The sequence below is a fragment of the Podarcis melisellensis genome (assembly GCF_964234715.1).
Source record: "Podarcis melisellensis genome assembly, chromosome: 17".
In the NCBI taxonomy this organism is placed as follows: domain Eukaryota; kingdom Metazoa; phylum Chordata; class Lepidosauria; order Squamata; family Lacertidae; genus Podarcis; species Podarcis melisellensis.
Window position 1 is genome coordinate 713903 of NC_138534.1, and position 21152 is coordinate 735054.

The 21152-nt window shown below is 40.4% G+C and overlaps 1 protein-coding gene across 4 annotated transcripts in view; it reads right to left on the bottom strand.

Annotated features, from left to right (window-relative positions):
* RBM10 (RNA binding motif protein 10) overlaps positions 1 to 21152 on the bottom strand; it is a 66329-nt gene that overhangs the window by 22251 nt on the left and 22926 nt on the right. For all 4 annotated transcript variants that reach the window (XM_081895183.1, XM_081895182.1, XM_081895181.1 and 1 more), the window contains exons 2-5: positions 16205 to 16325; positions 1731 to 1917; positions 725 to 916; positions 518 to 587 (exon numbers count right to left, since the gene is read on the bottom strand). In XM_081895183.1, coding sequence (XP_081751309.1) covers positions 518 to 587; positions 725 to 916; positions 1731 to 1917; positions 16205 to 16302 — 547 coding nt within the window. In that variant the 5' untranslated portion in view covers positions 16303 to 16325. The remainder of the gene's footprint in view (positions 1 to 517; positions 588 to 724; positions 917 to 1730; positions 1918 to 16204; positions 16326 to 21152) is intronic.

The following is a 21152-nucleotide window of genomic DNA, read 5'->3' on the forward strand; positions in this document are numbered from 1 at the left end:
AATAGAAGACACCATACATATCCAAAAGGATTGTCTTCATCCTTCTTCCATTTGTTGGTTTTTGTCTCCTACCACAGAGAAAGAGGCCAAGCAAGAAAGGCAGAAAAACCCCCAAAGAAGATCTTCCTATGGAAATAAATGCTGAATTGCTAGATCTGAGGATGCTCACAATTATATAGTATGCAACAAACCTTGGAAAAGAACAGGAACCAAGAATAGGCCTCAATGTTCTGCCAATCACACAGCAGAGGAACTACAGAGTTCCAAGTTTACAGAACTACAATAGCACACAAGGAGCTATTAATGATCCATTGGTGACATCTAAAAGCCTGGTTGGTTCTAAACACTAGGGGAATGTACATAGCACAGACCAAAACTAATGCCACAGGGCAAACCAGCTCCACATAGATACATATCTGGAAGACTGCACTCTAATTTGGAGTGTGTCACATGGTAGGTGAAACACTATGGCAATACCAAGAGAAGGGAAAAGATAGAACTATGAACGGGAGCTCACCTGAAGCTTTATTCCGCATCAGCCGCACCTCTCGGGGCTGGAATCCATGTGCCTGCAACTGGGCTCGGATCTGCAGAAAAGCATAAAAGGAGTGATCAATGCCAACATCAGGGAGCATTGAAGAGGTAAGAGTTAGAGAAACAAGGAAGCAACAGCAACAAGTTACTGCAAGGAAGCAGTGCCTCCCAGCCCAACTGCCTAACGTACATCATTCTCAGTGGCAGACTGGGGCAGCATCCTCAGCATAATGATGCTGCTAGCCTTCTGTTCTTCTTCCTCTTGCTCAGTGCGGTAGTCCTGGTCCCGGTAGTCACCATCTGCAGGAAATCCCAACTGCTCACTGGGGCTGTCCCGCTTTCTGCGTTGTGTCTCTGATCCAGAGGAGGCCTCATAGGAATCCTGGGTTAGGATTGTTGAACAGAAAAGAAGAGAAAAGCTCAGAATGGATGGGCTTAACAGAGTAGTGCCCAGCTTTGCAGGACAAGGCCTAACAATTCCCTACTAAATGTCCGGCTGTCACAGCACCATCACCACTTTCACTCCTCTGCCTTTGGTGGTGCCATAGGAAAAGCAATCTTCCAAAGCATACAGCATTTTTCTAGCAACTGGGACTGTTTCACAAGTCCAGTTCCATTACCTGTTCCAGCACTTCCCTCCATGATTCCTTCACACAACCAGTAGTATATTGTCCCACATGACCACATATTTCATTGTGGCAGCTACAGTGGTACCTCAGGTTAAGTACTTAATTCATTCCGGAGGTCCGTACTTAATCTGAGACTGTTCTTAACCTGAAGCACCACTTTAGCTAATGGGGCCTCCTGCTGCCACCGCGCCGCCAGAGCACAATTTCTGTTCTCATCCTGAAGCAAAGTTCTTAACCTAAAGCACTATTTCTGGGTTAGCGGAGTCTGTAACCTGAAGCGTATGTAACCTGAAGCATATGTAACATGAGGTACCACTGTACTTAACTTGTTACAGTCTCCCCACAACAGCAGTTCTGCAAAACTACACCCAGAAGCACAACTGTTGGGTGCTAGATCCCACTCCTACTGCCAGCTGCTTATAAAAATCAGCTGTGAAATCCTCCCATCTGATGGTTTCCTCTGGAGAGGCAGCTCTTCAGAGAGCCATGCAGGCCACTGCATTCTACCTCCCAAGAGGCAGTCACAAAGAGGACAGGCGTCTCCAACAGCTCCGCACCACATCTTACCTCCACACTGTGCTCCTCAGAAGAATCATCATAGTCATTGGTAGGCTCCTGGCTGTTGAAATCTCTCATATAGGATCTATAATCCATATCTCTGTAGTCATGGTCTCTCTGGTTCCGGCCTTCTAACCTCTCATCCAGGGTCTGCTCAACAGCACCATACCGACCAGTCCGATCTCCACGACCACCTCTAGAGCGTATAAAATTAAGGAAATCTGCTATGCTATCAGTGCTGATTACCCATAAAAGTAACCCCCACTTTGTAATCTGTTCATAGGAAACAAATAAAAACAATGGATTCCCCCACGCTACCTGCATTCAGAGTAACTTGAGCTGAAGTCATCTAGTGACTAGCATTCTGGCTACAATCTAAAGCACTGTCATGGGCAGATAAATACAGATGCTAGTGCAACATGCAATATCTGATAGTTGGGAGCACCAGTGACTCCTTGCTGTATCTGTATCTGAACATCCAAGGGATGATACAAACATTACTGAAGTGGTGGGAAAGCTACTGTAGGGGACTACAGTTCTGTTGTTGTTGTTAATTCTGTTGTTGTTGTTAATTCTGCTTGCAGGGCAGCAGCTGAAGAAGGAGCAAAAAGGGTTTTCTTGTGGCTGATTAGCTGCAAAGGTCAGAGGGGGCAGGGTTTATGTTGAGGCAGGTGATTAGCTGTGGGAGGAGCTTATCAGAGCTTGCAGAGCAGCAGCTGAAGAAGGAGCAAAAAGGGTTTTCGTGTGTGTGTGTGTTTCTTTGTGGCTGATTAGCTGCTCTCCCTGTGCAAGGGTCAGAGGGGGCAGGGTTTCTGTTGAGGCAGGTGATCAGCTGTGGGAGGAGCTTATCAGAGCTTGCAGGGCAGCGGGGCGCGCCTAGTGGTGCGCGCAGTTTGATCCATCTTTTAGATTTAGGGGAGCTAGTCTCAAACGTTTGTTGGGGGAGACCTAGGTTTTTTTGGGGGGGGAGGTATTTGTCCTGTTTTCACGCTTTTTATGATGGAGGACCGCTGTAGCCACCCCCAGCGACACGTTCTCAAGATGGAGGGTGAAGAAACAGCTGCAGTCACCTGCGGTTCCTGCGCAATGTTTGCCATCTTGCCAAAGGTTGCAGGCAGCTGTACCTGCAGCAATTGCATGTTGATTGCCCTCTTAGAAGACAAAGTCCAGCAACTGGAGGAACGTGTAGCTACGCTCCAAAGAATTAGAGCTGGAGCTCTTCTTGGAAGCAACAGAGCACACCATCTGCACCAAGGAGGAGACAGGGGACTCCCCTGAGAAGGAGGCTAGTTCACCAACACAGGAGCCAGATATATGGAGAAACGTGACTCAAAGAAGTAGGAGGCCCAGGGTTCGCTCTGATTGTTTAGAAATACACAATTGCTTTGAGGTCCTCTCCCCTAGCATGGAAGACGAAGAGCAGACTCCATTTGAGGATCTCTCCCTCATTACAGTCGATCAGGTATATGAAGATGAGCAGCGAAGTCAGTCCTCAGGGAATGTGCAGGTGACCTTGGAACGGACAGCTCACGGAAGAACCCCGACCAGACCTAAGAGGAGGCATGTAGTGGTGATAGGGGATTCCCTACTGAAGGGAACAGAAGCAGTGATCTGTGGGCCTGACAAGATGTCTCGGGAAATATGCTGTATCCCCGGGGCTAAGATCCAAGATGTAACTGAACGACTGCAAAGAATCATAAAACCCACTGACAAATACCCCTTCCTCTTGGTTCATGTGGGAACCAATGACACTGCAGCAATAGCCTCCAGAAGATCAAAAGGGACTATGAGGCTCTGGGCAGGAAATTGAAGCAATTAAATGCACAAATTGTCATCTCATCTGTCCTCCCAGTTGAACGACGGGGCCCAGGGACAGAGGGAAAAATAGCGGAAGTGAACAGCTGGCTTCGCAAATGGTGTAAACAGGAACGGTTTGGATTCTTAGATCACGGACTGCAGTTTCTTGAAGATGGACTTCTGGCAAGCGATGGGCTGCACCTCACAACGGTTGGGAGGAATGTTTTTGCCAAAAATCTCAGAAACCTCATCAGGAGGGCTTTAAACTGACTAATGTGGGGGAGGGAGACAGTGCTCCTGAAGGTAGGAGTCTATCAATTGATGAAGATGATCATCCAAATGTCATAGACCAAATGGAGCAAACAGCACACAGACCTAGTGGTGGGAGGAAAAAATCCTTAAATAAGAAACATGGGGGAATGATTAATGGACTTCAGTGTCTGGTACAGCAAACTAAATATGACATAATAGGCATCACTGAAACCTGGTGGGATAAGTCCCACGATTGGAATGTAATAATGGAGGGATACAATCTATATCAGAGAAACAGACCAGACAAGAAAGGAGGAGTGGCGTTATATATCAGGGATGTGCATACCTGTGAAGAGATCCAAGATTTAGAACCTCAAAGCCAAAGTGAGAGCATTTGGGTCAAAATTAAGGGAGAGAAGAATAACATAATTTATGCACCGAATGAGGGGAAATCTGATTTTTTTAAGAAGTTGCATGAGACTTTGTTGGATTATCTGGACTATAATTTAATTCTGATGGGAGACATGAATGGAGTAGTTTCTACAAATATGGACAAAGCACAAAGACAGGTAGTCACTAAAGATGGAAGACTACCAAAAACATTTTTTGAAATGACTGACAATATGGATTTGGTTGACATTTGGAGAACAAAAAACCCTCTTGAGAGAGAGGGAACCTTCTTTTCTGAAGCCAAAATGACATGGACTAGAATTGACCAAATATGGGTTACTAGAGGAATGGCACCAAAGATAAAAAAAGTTGAAATCTGCCCAAAAACCTGCTCCGACCATAATGCCGTAAAAGATGGAGATGAAGCAAATAACAGCTGGTTCCTTCAGATGGAGGATGAATGACACCTTATTTAGAGATGAAGAAGTGTACAAAAAGGCCCAAAAAACCTTGAGAGACTATTTTGAAATAAACATGAAGACCAATGCTGAAAAAAGAGTAATCTGGGACGCAAGCAAAGCTGTTATGAGAGGGTTTTTGATACAACAAAATGCAATAAAGAAGAGAAGCCAAAACGAGAAAAAAGACAAAATTTTGGAGAAGATAAAAGAGGGGGAAAAGAAATTAAGAGCGAAACCAAAGTCTCAAGAGATTTTGAGAGAAATTAATTTATATCAAACACAATATATGGAACTGATGAATCAAGAAATAGAATGGAAAATTAAACAAATGAGACAAAAGACTTTTGAATCAGCAGATAAATGTGGCAAATTACTGGCTTGGCAAATGAGGAAAAGACAAAAATTAAATATGGTTACAAATTTAGAAGTGGAAGGAAAGAACATTTATAATCCAATTGAGATTAGAAACTGCTTCCAGAAATACTTTAAAAAACTATATTCACAAGGGCCGCAGAAGGAATTGGACATAGAACAATTTCTTGAGAAAAATGGATTAAAAAATATCTCATGAAAGTAAAATATTTTTTAAAAAAAATTATTAAAGTTTCTACAAATTTTTATCATAACAACACAAAACAACACAATAACAAACAAAACACAATATAAAACATACAAAAACAGAAAAAGTATATAAGTTCAAATCTTAATTTCTTGTAGCTTACTTTCCCGACTTCCTCACACCTCCCCTTTCCGTATTCCAGTTTCTAATTTGTTTTCAGCAAATCCTTCCACTATTTTGATTAATTTTAATATTACTTATTTTCTTTAAAATTAACCATTCCGCTATTGACCACTTATCTTCTAATCCCCCATCATTTTAACACTGATTAATATTGCTATATTTCTTTACTTATTGCTCATAAAACATCTTTACATATTCCTTTCAACTATGTCACTAATGCCGCACTATCTTTATATCGTGCATCACTTTAACATTCAAATAATTTGCAATGTTTTTGCAGATAGTCTTTAAATTTCTTCCAATCTTCTTCTGTTTGTTCTTCTCCCATATCTTGGATTCTGCCAGTCATTTCTGCCAATTCCATGTAGTCAATCAATTGCATCTGCCATTCTTCCAGGGTGGGCAAATCTTGTGTCTTCCAGTACTTTGCGATGAGTATTCTTGCTGCTGTTGTTGCATACATAAAGAAAGTTCTGTCCTTCTTTAACACCATCTGGCCGACAATGCCCAAGAGAAAGGCCTCTGGTTTCTTAAGGAAGGAAGGTATACTTAAATACCTTTTTCAGTTCATTATAGATCATTTCCCAGAAAGCCTTAACCTTTGGGCACGTCCACCAGAGGTGAAAGAATGTTCCCTCAGCTTCCTTACATTTCCAACATTTATTGTCAGGCAAATGGTATATTTTTGCAAGCTTGACTGGTGTCATGTACTACCTATAAATCATTTTCATAATATTTTCTTTCAAGGCATTACATGCCGTGAATTTCACACCATGGTCCATAACCGTTCCCAGTCAGCAAACATAATGTTATAACCAATGTCTTGTGCCCACTTAATCATAGCTGATTTGACCGTTTCATCCTGAGTATTCCACTTTAACAGCAAGTTGTACATTCTTGAAAGTACCTTGGTCTTAGGTTCTAACAATTCCGTTTCTAATTTCGATTTTTCCACCTGGAAACCTATTTTTTTATCCATATTAAAAACCTCTCTAATTTGGTAATAGTGTAGCCAATCTCGCACTTTATCTTTTAATTTCTCAAAACTCTGCAATCTCCATGTGTCTCCGTTTTGTTCTAGTATCTCCCAATATTTCGGCCATTTGGCCTCCATATCGAGTCTTTTCAGAGCCTTAGCTTCCATAGGCGACAACCACCTTGGGGTCTTATTTTCCAACAAATCTTTGTATCTTGTCCAGACATTAAAAACTGCTTTCCTGACAATATGATTCTTGAATGCTTTATGAGCTCTAACCTTGTCATACCACAAATATGCATGCCACCCAAACGCATTGTTAAACCCTTCCAAATCTAGAATGTCAGTGTTTTCAAGAAGTAGCCAGTCTTTCATCCAGCAGAATGCATAATATAGCCTCATGTCCGGCAGGGCAAACCCCCCTCTTTCCTTAGCATCAGTCAATATTTTAAATTTTATTCTGGGCTTTTTGCCCTGCCAGACAAATTTAGAAATGTCTCTCTGCCACCTCTTGAAACAGTCCATCCTGTCTACAATCTGCAAGGTTTGAAACAAAAACAACATTTTTGGCAATACATTCATCTTTATAGCAGCAATTCGACCCAACAAGGAGAGCTTCAATTTTGACCAGATTTCTAAATCTTTTTTAACCTCTGACCAGCATTTTTCATAATTATCTTTAAATAGATTCAGATTTTTGGCTGTCATGTTTATCCCTAAGTATTTCACTCTCTTCACCACATTTAAATCTGTCTCTTTCTGAAACCTTTCTATTTCCATTAACGTCATATTTTTCTCCAATACTTTAGTTTTCTGCTTATTTAGTTTAAATCCTGCCACATGACCAAGTTCTAAAACTCTTTTCGTACTAGATTCTGGCTCCTGTAACGTCAAAACCAGGTCATCTGCAAAGGCTTTAAGTTTATATTGTTTAGCTCCGACCTGAATTCCTTTGATCAACTGGTCCTTCCTAATCATATTCAATAGCACCTCCAGGACCGAGATAAATAGCAACGGAGAGATAGGGCAACCCTGTCGTGTTCCTTTTTCAATTTTAATTTCTTTTGACACCACATTATTAACTATCAATTTTGCCTTTTGTTCCGAATAGATCGCTTCTAAACTATTTTCAAACCCTCGTCCCACACCCATTCCCTTAGGATTTTTCTTCATAAAACTCCAAAAAATATTATCAAAGGCCTTCTCCGCATCAATAAAAATTAACACTGCTTTTGTATTAGTGTTCGTTTGCAATAACTCCAATATGTCAATAATGTTCCTTGTGTTATCAGACAAATGTCTACCTGGGAGAAAACCTGCCTGATCTTTGTGTATTACTTCATTTAACACTCTTTTCAATCTGTTGGCTAAAATATCTGCAAAAATTTTATAATCCACATTTAAAAGGGATATGGGACGGTAGTTCTTAAGTTGTGCCTTTTCTGCTTCGGATTTTGGTATGAGTGTGATGAAAGCTTCTTTCCACGACTCCGGTGCCTTCTTCCCCTCCATAATCTCGTTGCACACCTCCTTCAATGGTTGAATTAAGTAGTCTTTCAAAGTCTTATAATACTTGGAGGTTAACCCGTCCGGCCCTGGAGACTTGCCCAATTGCATATTTTGGATGGCACCTTCAATCTCCTGTTCCGTTCAGTGTTGTCCTGTTTTCTTGAGATAGTTTTTGTAATCCATTAGTTCTTAAAAATTGGTCTATATCGGTCTCTTTCTGCGGCCCCTGTGTATAAAGTTGTTTGAAGTATCTCTGGAAGCACTTTCTAATCTCCACAGGATTCTGGATATTTCTCCCTTCAATCTTGAGGTTAGTAACCGTGTTCAGCTTCTGTCTTTTTTTCAACTGCCATGCCAGCAGTTTTCCACATTTATTTGCCGATTCAATTTTTTTTTGCCTCATTTGCTTAATTTTCCATTCAACTTCCTGATTTACTAATTTCATATATTGTACTTGATATATTTAATTTCTCTCAAGATCTCCTGTGACTTTGGTTTCGATCTTAATTTTTTCTCTCCTTTTATTTTTTCCAAAATTCTGTCTTTTTTCTCACTTTGGGTTCTCCTTTTTATTGCATTCTGCTGTATCAGAAACCCCCTCATAACCGCTTTGCTTGCATCCCAGATTACTCTTTTTTCCACTGTGGTTTTCAAGTTTACTTCAAAGTAGTCCTTCAAATTTTTTGGGGCCTTCTTAACAATCTCTTGATCTCTTAATAAGGTGTCATTCATCTTCCATCTGAAGGAACCAGTCATAGTTAGTCTCATTTCCATCTTTACAGCATTATGGTCGGAGCAGGTTTTTGGGCAGATTTCCACTTTTCTAGTCTTCGGTGCCAGTCCTCTAGCTATCCATATTTGGTCAATTCTTGTCCATGTCATTTTAGCTTCAGAAAAGAAGGTCCCTTCTCTTCCTAGGGGGTTCTTTGTTCTCCAAATATCAATCAGATCCATATTGTCAGTTAGTTCAAAAAAAGGCTTTGGTAGTCTGCCCTCTTTTGTTATACTTTGGCTTTGCGCTTTGTCCATGTTCGTAGATACCACCCCATTCATGTCTCCCATCATAATAATGTTATTGTAGTCAATATGCTCCAGCATTGCCTCATGCAACTTCTTGTAAAATTCCGACTTCCCCTCGTTTGGTGCATAAATTCCCAAGATCAAAAATTTTTCTCCTTGTACTTGAATTTCAATTGCCAAAATTCTTCCATGTTCATCTTTAAAAAGAAATTTTGGTGATAGGCTTTCTCTTGCGTAAATAACAACTCCTCTCTTCTTCACTCTGTCAGATGAAATAAATTCTTGGCCCAGTCTCTTGTTAATTAAAACTTTCCTATGAAGCCTAGTCACATGTGTTTCCTGTAGACAAATTAAATCTAATTGTTCCTTTTTTAATAAATGAAATATCTTCTTCCTTTTCTCCAGGGAGTTACAGCCATGAATGTTCCAACTTAATAGTTGCAGAGACATGCTGAAGTATTTCTATTCTCCCTTTGGCGGTGGTACTGCTTTCTCAAGGTCCTCAGAACCCAAAGGTGTAGGTACCGAACTTAATGGTCCAGGTCCTAAGGCTCCTAATTCACCTTCAGTCCCTTTCTGAAGGTCTTCTCCGTAGTCGCTCAAAAATTTTTCCTTGTCTTCAGCTGTTTTGATTTTGACTTTCTTCCCCCTGAACGTAAAAGATAGTCCCTGGGGGAACTCCCATCTAAAGATGATTCTGTTGCCTCTCAATAGTGTCACCAAGTCTCTGTAATTAGATCTTAGCTCCAGTAAGTGTTTTGGGATGTCCTTGTAGATTTCCACTTTACAATCCTGAATTTCCAAGGTATTTTGAAAATGGGCATTCAGTATCTTATCTCTTTCTTCCTTCGTTCTGAGGGAGATCAGGCAGTCTCTGGACTTAACCTTCCTCCCTCCTTTTCCAAGTCTGAATGCACTTACAATTTTGAAGTCTTTATCTTCTTCCAAAGACCAAAATTCTGCGAATTCTTTTGTCAAATATTCAATTAAATCTCCCTTTTCAAGTTCTGGAACTGACCTCAGTCTCAGATTATTTTCAACCATAGACAGTAAAATAGTTTTGAATCAGAAAATAACTGAACAGGAAATAGAAGGTGCCATTCAAAACATGCAATTGGGCAAATCTCCGGGACCGGATGGGCTGACTTCCAGATATTATAAAGCTTTGAAGGAGTGGTTATTACAACCTTTGAAGTAAGTCTGCAATGAAATTTTGGAGGGGAAAAGAGCACCAGAATTGTGGAAAGAGGCTTATATTACACTTATACCAAAGACAGAGACTGAAAAGACTCAACTTAAGAACTACCGCCCTATCTCGTTACTAAATGTGGATTACAAAATCTTTGCTGACATTTTGGCTAAGAGACTGAAAAAAGTTTTGATGGAGGAGATTCATAGAGACCAAGCAGGCTTTCTCCCAAGAAGACATTTGTCAGATAACGTAAGGAATATAGTCGACATTTTGGAAAAACTAGAAGTGAATATAAACACTAAAGCAGTTTTGATATTTGTGGACTCGGAGAAAGCCTTTGACAATATTTCTTGGAGTTTTATGAGGAAGAATCTCCAGGAGATGGGGGTAGGCCAAGGGTTTGAAAATGGTATAAGTGCAATATACTCTGAACAAAAAGCAAAGCTAATTGTAAATAATGTGGTTACGGAAGAATTTAAGATAGAAAAAGGGACACGTCAGGGGTACCCAATCTCCCCACTACTTTTTATATCAGTCCTGGAGGTTTTGCTGAACATGATTAGAAGGGATCAGCTGGTTAAAGGGGTACAGGTCGGAGCTAAACAGTACAAACTGAGAGCATTTGCAGATGATCTGGTACTTACATTACAAGAGCCAGAATCTAGTACTAAAAGGGTCTTAGAATTAATTCAAGAGTTTGGTCAAGTAGCAGGATTTAAATTGAATAAGTCAAAAACTAAAGTATTTGAGAAAAACTTAACAGTTACTGAAAAAGAGAGGTTTCAGAATGAGACAGGTTTAACTGTGGTTAAGAAAGTGAAATATTTGGGGATAAATATGACAGCAAAAAATGTGAATTTATTTAAAGATAACTATGAGAAATGTTGGACAGAAGTGAAAAAAGATCTAGAAATCCGGTCAAATTTGAAGCTTTCCTTGTCTGGTCGAATTGCGGTTATAAAGATGAATGTATTGCCTAGAATGTTGTTTTTGTTCCAAACATTGCAAATTGTGGACAAGATGGACTGTTTCAAGAAGTGGCAGAAAGATATTTCTAAATTTGTCTGGCAGGGCAAGAAACCCAGAATATAATTTAAGATTTTAACTGATGCAAAGGAAAGGGGGGGATTTGCCCTGCCAGACTTTAAACTTTACTATGAATCAGCAGCTTTCTGCTGGTTGAAGGACTGGCTGCTTCTTGAGAACACAGACATTTTGGACTTAGAAGGTTTTAACAATATTTTTGGGTGGCATGCATATTTGTGGTATGACAAGGTTAAAGCTCATAAAGCTTTTAAAAATCATATTGTCAGGAAAGCATTATATAATGTTTGGATTAAATATAAAGACTTGCTGGAAAACAAAACCCCAAGGTGGCTGTAGCCAATGTAGGCAAAGGCTGTGAAAAGGCTCAATATGGAGTCCAAATGGCCGAAATATTGGGAAATTTTGGAACAAGAAGGGGACAAACTGAAATTGCAGAGTTTTGAGAAATTAAAAGATAAAGTGCGAGACTGGCTTCATTATTATCAAATAATGGAGGTTTACAAGTTGGACAGGACAATTGGCTTCCAGGTGGAAAAATCAAAATTGGAAACAGAATTATTAGAACCCAATACTAAGAATTTGTCAAAAATGTATAACTTGCTGTTGAAATGGAATACGCAGGATGAAACGGTGAAATCAGCCATGATTAAGTGGGCACAAGATATTGGTCATAATATTATGTTTGCTGACTGGGAAAAGTTGTGGACCACCGGTATGAAATTTACGGCATGTAATGCCCTAAGAGAGAATATTATGAAAATGATTTATAGGTGGTACATGACCCCAGTCAAGCTTGCAAAAATTTACCACTTATCTGATAATAAATGTTGGAAATGTAAAGAGACTGAAGGTACATTCTTTCACCTTTGGTGGACATGCCCAAAGATTAAGGCTTTCTGGAAAATGATCTATAATGAAATGAAAAAGGTATTTAAATATACCTTCCTGAAGAAACCAGAGGCCTTTCTCCTGGGTATGGTCGGCCAATTGGTGCCAAAGAAGGATAGAACATTCTTTATGTATGCTACAACAGCTGCAAGAATACTCATCACAAAGTACTGGAAGACACAAGATCTACCCACCTTGAAAGAATGGCAGATGAAGGTGATAGACTATATGGGGCTGGCAGAAATGACTGACAGAATCCGAGACCAGGGAAGAGAGACAGCGGAAGAAGATTGGAAGAAATTTAAGGACTATGTTAGGAAATATTGCAAAATTAATGAATGCTAGAATGACGTTGGTTTAGAAATGATGTGGTTCCCAGCTATAATGGTTTAAGTAAACAGAAAAAAGGTAAAAAACTAAATGGAAAATAAGGGAGAGGATTTGCTGAATTAATAATTAGAAATAGGAATACAAAAAGGGGAGGTATGAGGAAGTCGGGGAAGTAAGGTATAAGAAAATAAGGGAATGAAATCATACTTGTTTTTTGTTTGTGTTTGTTTGTTTGTATTGTTGTTTTGTTTTGATATAATTTTTGAAACTTTAATAAATATCTATTAAAAAAACAAAATTAAGGGAGAGAAGAATAACAGGGACCTCATTGTGGGAGTTTACTATAGATCCCCAAGCCAAACGGAGGACATAGATGATGCCTTCCTGGAATAGATGGCCAAGCATGCAAAAAGAAGGGAGATAGTAGTAATGGGAGACTTCAATTACCCGGATATTTGTTGGATGTCAAACTCAGCCAAGAGCATAAGGTCAAACAGATTCCTCACTGGCCTTGCAGACAACTTCATTGTCCAGAAAGTGGGAGAAGCAACAAGAGGAACAGCCATTTTAGATCTGGTCCTAACCAATGTTGATGACCTGGTTAGTGGGGTAGAAGTGGAAGGATCATTAGGCGCGAGTGATCATGCTCTTCTGAAGTTTACTATACAGCGGAAAGGAGCAGCCAAGCATACTAGGACTCAATTTCTTGACTTTAAGAAAGCCGACTTCATAAAACTTAGGGAAGTGCTGGGTGAGATCCCATGGACAGTAATACTAAAAGGAAAGGGAGTTCATGATGGCTGGGAGTTTGTTAAGAGGGAGATAGTAAAAGCACAACTTCAGGCAATACCAATGAAACGGAAACATGGAAGGTGCCTAAAGAAGCCAGGGTGGCTATCTAAAGAACTTTTAACTGAGTTAAGATTAAAAAAGGATGTGTACAAAAAATGGAAAAGGAAGGAAACCACCAAAGAGGAATTCAAACAAATAGCCAGCACGTGTAGACACAAAGTCAGAAAAGCTAAAGCACAGAATGAACTCAGGCTTGCTAGAGAGGTTAAAAGCAACAAAAAAGGCTTTTATGGGTATGTTCGTAGCAAAAAGAAGAACAAAGAAACAGTGGGGTGACTCAGAGGAGAAGATGGTGAAATGCAAACAGGGGACACAGAAAGGGCTGAACTCCTCAATGCCTTCTTTGCCTCAGTCTTCTCCGATAAAGAAAACAATGCCCGACCTGAAGAATTTGGAGCAAATGATTCAGCAGAGGAAACAGCCCAGAATAACTAAGGAGATAGTACAAGAATACTTGGCTAGTTTAGATGTATTCAAGTCTCCAGAGCCAGATGAACTTCATCCAAGAGTATTAAAAGAACTGACAGATGTGATCTCAGAACCACTGGCAGTCATCTTTGAGAATTCATGGAGAACAGGCGAAGTCCCGGCAGACTGGAGGAGGGCAAATGTTGTCCCTATTTTCAAAAAGGGGAAAAGAGAGGACCCAAATAATTACCGCCCAGTCAGTCTGACATCAATACCAGGGAAGATTCTGGAGCAGATTATTAAGCAAACAGTCTGTGAGCACCTAGAAAGGAATGCTGTGATCACCAATAGTCAGCATGGATTTCTGAAAAATAAGTCATGTCAGACGAACCTGATCTCGTTTTTTGACAGAATTACAAGCCTGGTAGATGAAGGGAACGCAGTGGATGTAGCCTACCTTGATTTCAGCAAGGCATTTGTCAAGGTGCCCCATGATATTCTTGTAAAGAAGCTGGTAAAATGCGGTCTTGACTATGCTACCACTCAGTGGATTTGTAATTGGCTGACTGACCGAACCCAAAGGGTGCTCACCAATGGTTCCCCTTCATCCTGGAGAAGAGTGACTAGTGGGGTGCCACAGGGTTCTGTCTTGGGCCCGGTATTATTCAACATCTTTATCAACGACTTGGATGATGGACTCAAGGGCATCCTGATCAAATTTGCAGATGACACCAAACTGGGAGGGGTGGCTAACACCCCAGAGGACAGGATCACACTTCAAAATGACCTTGACAGATTAGAGAACTGGGCCAAAACAAACAAGATGAATTTTAACAGGGAGAAATGTAAAGTATTGCACTTGGGCAAAACAAATGAGAGGCACAAATACAAGATGGGTGACACCTGGCTTGAGAGCAGTACATGTGAAAAGGATCTAGGAGTCTTGGTTGACCACAAACTTGACATGGGCCAACAGTGTGACGCGGCAGCTAAAAAAGCCAATGCAATTCTGGGCTGCATCAATAGTATAGCATCTAGATCAAGGGAAGTAATAGTGCCACTGTATTCTGCTCTGGTCAAACCTCACCTGGAGTACTGTGTCCAGTTCTGGGCACCACAGTTCAAGGAGGACACTGACAATCTGGAACGTGTCCAGAGGAGGGCAACCAAAATGGTCAAAGGCCTGGAAACGATGCCTTATGAGGAACGGCTAAGGGAGCTGGGCATGTTTAGCCTGGAGAAGAGGAGGTTAAGGGGTGATATGATAGCCATGTTCAAATATATAAAAGGATGTCACATGGAGGAGGGAGAAAGGTGGCTTTCTGCTGCTCCAGAGAAGCGGACACGGAGCAATGGATCCAAACTACAAGAAAGATTCCACCTAAACATTAGGAAGAACTTCCTGACAGTAAGAGCTGTTTCGACAGTGGAATTTGCTGCCAAGGAATGTGGTGGAGTCTCCTTCTTTGGAGGTCTTTAAGCAGAGGCTTGACAACCATGTCAGGAGTGCTCTGATGGTGTTTCCTGCTTGGCAGGGGGTTGGACTCGATGGCCCTTGTGGTCTCTTCCAACTCTATGATTCTATGATTCTATATTTATAACCCGCCTTTTTCCCTGATGAGACTCGGCACCTTACAAACATTCATACACAGAAACATAAAAAACAATTAAACATTCATAGAATTAAAGCTATATGCATATATAAAATCTGTCTGTTCGTATGTAGGAGCCATGCAACAGAGGCCATGATGTGTTTCCCTCTCGCTCCCATGGCTCCCATTTGCCTACCCACTTACAACTGAGTCTAATGACAGAGTATAGTGGAAATCAACAACAACAACTTATTATTTATACCCTGCCCATCTGGCTGGGTTTCCCCAGCCACTCTGGGCAGCTACCAACAGAATATTAAACAGAATAAAACATCAAACATTAAAAACATCCCTAAAAAGGACTGCCTTCAAATGTCTTCTAAAAGTCAGATAGTTGTTTTATTAAATAATAGCCCCATCCACCCCTTCTGGACTTTATTAATAATGTTTCTCAAAATAGGATCCTGTGCAAAAAACAGGATTCCTCAGTTGTGATAATGCAGGGATGGCTTGCCATCCAAAGGCCTCACATCATTGCCAAACCCATCCTTTACCTGCTTTCTGTGGCGGTAGGATGCATTATAAAGCCATTGCCTTGCACAGAGGATGAAGAACAGTCAGGAAATGGGAATTAAGATTATTCATATGAACTCCCAAACTAAAAACCTTTCTCCCTATGTTACACCACAGCACTCCTGAGCAAGACTTCATGGTACCGTGAGGTCTGCACAAGAGGAAGTGACATCCCAGCCATTTTATTGCAGTGCTGTGCAACCTGCTAATAGGGATGCTGAGCACAGCAGTGGTTAAAATGATACCACTCTTAATTTAGGCTTACACCCACTTTTCAACACAGCAAAGCAGAACTCAGAATTAGTGCTGAACTCATCCAACTGTTTATATGCTTAGTGGCAAAAGGTGGGGAACTGGTCATTGGGCTAATGTGGTTTTTGAGTCACTCCACCAGGCAAAAGTGGTTTGCCTTACTCCATCTTAGAAGCCAGAAATAGTTAGAGAAATATTTTACCTCCTCTCATACTCCATTGCTACCCGTGAAGTGCAAGTGCTACAGGAATCTCCCAACGCCAGGCTCTTCAGTGGGTGACTATCATTCCAGCATATCATGAAAAGTGGGGTGTCAATTATCTCTGCAGAGAAAATAGATGAAATAAATCAGCAGCATTTTCACACAGATATTCCCACCCTAGCTTGGCACCAGCAATAATAATAAGAGGAAGATAGCATCTTTTTAAAACTAAACACCAGCATGTTATATACATAAGCATATATATATCCCATTTTATCTGGTTATTTCTCAGATCCATCATTTCTATAGTACACTCACACAACTTCAAAGCTATCCAAAGTATGAACTTTGCTAATGCCCATGTCAATATAAATACGGAACCAATTTGGCCCCTTGGTTCTGGATTAAGGCATGCTCGAAACCTAAACTCAGGCCTAGTTCACCAAGCTACAGTTCCTCCCTTGTAAGGTGGCATGGCTACCCTACAGAATGAATGTTGACAGATTACCATGTGACATTTTTCCTGAACCTTAATGGAGAACCACAACATACCTCAGACTCCTTCATCTTACTAGGAGGCAAAATTATCACTCCTAAATGAATCTTTTTTATATTTTAATCAGGTAAGCCTAGGTTCCAAGTCTCTACAGATGTATTCCAAGATTTGAAATCAACAGCTGTATGACCTTGAGCACATCATTATTGTGCCCATCAGAGAGATACCGTATTTTTCCATGTATAAAACTAGGGGTTTCCCACCTAAAAAATGATGTCAAAATTAGGGGGCATCTTACACACAGGGCCATCTCCCCCCATTTTCTTAAATATGAGTCTCCCAAAATAAGGGGCATCTTATACATGGGATCGTCTTATAGATGGAAAATACAGTAATTCTTTCCTGGATTTCAGGTGTTTGAGAGATTTAGAAAGATTTATGGGACTAAATAACTTTTGAGCCACAACAAATAAAGCTACAAATACCATAAAAATAAAATCCCTTTACAATAGCATCTGTGTCCTCTCACTCTCATTTGCAACCCAGGATTTATTACATCGCTTTGAGTCAGCAATCACCTATGAAAGCAAAGCAGCCCTGTGAGCTTACAACACATATAGGGTAGAACACAACCAGGGCAATAGAAACTTACAAGATCCCTCTACAAATGACAGGTCTCTCCAGTGTCTGGCTATGATGCTTCTGGCTGCTGAGCGTAGGTGGGTTATGAGCTCTTTGTGTTGTGAGTGGGGGTTATTGTCTTGGAAGATGTTCAGTAGAGTCAGTTCTGGGGTGACTTCTAATACTTGCTTAGTTATTTTGCATATTTCTTGTATGATTGATGTCCAGAAGAGTTGGATCTTAGGATATTCCCACCACATGTGGAGGTGTGTCTGTGGAGGTACATCCTCTCCAGCATTTTGGTGAGGTTCCTGGGTGTATTAGCCTTAATTTTCATGGTGTTAAGTACCACCTGTGAGTTTCAGAGTGAATTTTTTTCTTTTCGCTGATATGGATTTAAAGGGAGGTTTAGACCACATTCTGTTTCATTGGGTGGGGTTAATCTCATAGCCTATGTCATCCTCCCAGTTTTTTGATTACGTTTAGGGGGTTTGTGGGATTCTGGAGTAGTATTTTGTATATTGCGGACACCATCCCTTTGCCGTGTCCCTTTGTTGTTAGGAGGAGGTTTTCAAAGGTTGCCAAGGGCCTAGTTGCTGCTGATTTTACTACTGGATTAAGAGGGCATGTAATTGGTGGTGTGTTTGCCAGGGCATTTGGGTGACCCCTAGTTTGTCTTGTATTTCTTATGTAAATATGGTTTGTTATTTTTGTAGAAGTCTGTTAGGTGTCTAAGCCTTTGGTTTGCCAGGTTTTAATCTGGAAGTTTTGTGCTACATGGTGGAATAATGGGTGATGTGCCAGGGGAATTAGTGGGGATAGGGTTGGGGACAGCTTACCTACTTCTTTCCATGCTTTAAACTTTATTGATTTATTGATTTGTCACCATAAGGGTTTGTAGTTGTGGAGGTATAATTTGTTGAGGTTTCTGGTTATTTGTACCCCTAGGTATCTGAACTTGGTGCAGCAAAGTTTTATCTTGGTGATGTTGGCGAATTCTTTTTGGGTATGGGGTGTATGTTGAAGCACATAGCCTCAGAGGGTTTGTAAGAAGTTGGGACCAAATTCCATGTTAGTTAGTACTGCTAATAGGTATTTCCACTCTAAGCAATCAAAAGCTTTGACTTCCAGTTTTTACTGCCTCTGGGACAGGTGTGCTTCACAGAGGCTCCAAAAAGCAGCTGTTAGAAGGGTTTTATTGGGGAGGGGGTAACGCAGAGGCTACGCGTCCCCAGAAAAGATTCAGGGGGTAAAAATGAATGTGTTACCAAAAATGTTTTTATTTCAATCAATACCATTAATTAAAGGTGTTACAATATTTAAAGAATGGCAAAGAGCATTATCAAGATATGTCTGGCAGGGCAAGAAGCCTAGAATAAAATATAAGATTTTAACGGATGCAAAAGATAGAGGAGGCTTTGCCCTGCCAGACCTAAAGTTATATTTTGAGGCTGCATGTCTTTGCTGGGTGAAAGAATGGATAAAGTTGGAAAATTCAGAACTTTTGGATCTAGAAGGATATGATAATAGATTTGGTTGGCGCGCCAACCAAATGAGAAATATGAGGAAAAATATGAGAAAAAAAGAGTGCATAAAAGTTTTGAAAATCACATTTTCCGAGGTCCGCTGATGGAAGTATGGAATAGGTACAAAAATTTATTAGAGTTTAAAACTCCATATTGGCTGTCGCCATTGGAGGTAATGAGTGTTAAGAAGACCAATATGACGGGGAGCTGGATTACATATGAGAATTTAATCATAAAAGAAGGAAATAAATGGAAATTGAAGCCATATGATGAAGTTTAAGAATATGTGTTTGATTGGTTACACTACTTCCAACTGAATGCGATGTTTAAAAAAGAGATGCTGGAAAGAGGCTTTCAAGATGAAAAATCTAGATTTCAAAAATAAATTGTGAATAATGATGTTAAAAAATTTTCAAAAATGTATAAATTACTACTTGAGTGGCATACTAAGGATGAAGAGGTTAAAGCTGCAATGATTCGGTGGGCCAAAGACTTTGGTTTTAATATTCAATTTGATGATTGGATAAGATTGTGGAAAGAAGGAATGAAATTTACTGCATGTACTACAATAAAAGAAAATGTTATGAAAATGTTATATAGATGGTATGTTACACCAGTAAAACGTGGAAAGATGTATAAAATGAGTAATAAATGTTGGAAATGTCAGGAGAAAGAAGGAACATTCTATCATATGTGGTGGGAATGTAAAAAAATGAAAGGTTTCTGGGAAATGATTTATAATGAATTGAAAAAAATGTTGAAATATACCTTTGTTTAAAAGCCAGAAACTTTTCTGTTAGGAATACTAGGAAATGACATAAAAAAGAAGGATGAGAAGTTGTTTTTATATTCAGTAACAGCGGCAAGAATTTTGGTGGCACAAAAATGGAAACAGGAAGAAATCCCAACGAAAGAAGAATGGAGAATGAAGTTGATGGAATACGCAGAATTAGACAAGCTAACGGGCAGAATTCAGAACCGGCGAGACCAGAGATTTACCGAGGACTGGGATAAATTTAGAGTATATTAAGAATATATGTGAAGGTCAATTAACGTTTGTAGGTTTTCAAGAAGCTCTGGGATAATATAATGGAAAGAAATATTGTTTTATAATAATTGTTAAGATTAATTTGCTTTAAAAAACAAAACAATATAGGTGTAAGAAATGTGAATAATTGGGAAAACATGAAAATTTCCAGATAGACTGAAGAAAGTCTGAAAGTGGAAAGATTAGATTTGGATGTATAATTCAAATGGAATGGGAGACTTCCGGGTTTAGCGCCATCGGTAATGGCGGACTCCCTCTGATTCTGAGGGACCCGCTCCGCGGAAATCGGGTCAAACCGCTACGGCGAAGCGGAGACCCTTCTAAAATCACAGGTGGGGTGAAGCTTGTGAACGTGGTACTCGGCGGGCACCCTTTGCGCCCCCCCCAATTCGCAAGGAAACCCGACTACAGGCTCCGGAGCGAAGCGGGGCGAGTGGCGCGGTGCTGAGAGTCAACTGCTACTTCCACAGAGCGAAGCTGCACAGCCATTATTGGAGAGCGCTGACTTCTTCCTGAGACAATTCGATCTCAAAAGCAACTACCCATGAGTAGGATAAATTGGAAAAGGCAAGGAAAAAAGATTTAATTTGGCACCGAAGCGGGAAGGCATAAACAGGAAGTCCGCCTTCCGCTTTTGTAAATAGACTAAAGCAAAGAAGTTGTAAGCTAAAGCCTTGGAAAATTGATTGGAAAGGACTAAAATCCCAACACCTAAATAAGTGATTCCCCCCTTGGATGCAGGAGAAGAGGGGGGGGAGGCTTGAACTATATATGCCTGCAAGAGAGAGGGAAGGAAATAAAGATCTACTGCTCAAAACCTGGGAACGGGCTGCCAATGGACAATAAGACTGCCGTATTTGGAAGCGCACTGCTTGTGAATAGAGTATCTTTTGACAGCTAGCTCTGCAAGGGAGATACATTGTTTTTGGTTGTCTCCTCCTGATCTTAGAAAGAAAGGGAAGTAACTGAAAAGTAACTGAAATTGAAACTGACTTTTATCCTTTTTTTTCTTTTTCTGCTTGAAGTGGCGGTTTAAAAAGTGCTACTTTGTAATATAACAAGTATAGACTGATACTGTGTCCCCCTAGAGGAAAGTTTCTGAAACTGTTAACAATTGGGCCAGGGGAATTTTCCACTTCAAAACAAACTGGCCGTGGGATTGACCTTGGGCATTCAATTGAAGTGTTATGGCAAATGTAAAAAAAAAAGTAGACTCCTTTCAAGACAAAACAACAAGGTCTGGGAAATCTTGGCAGC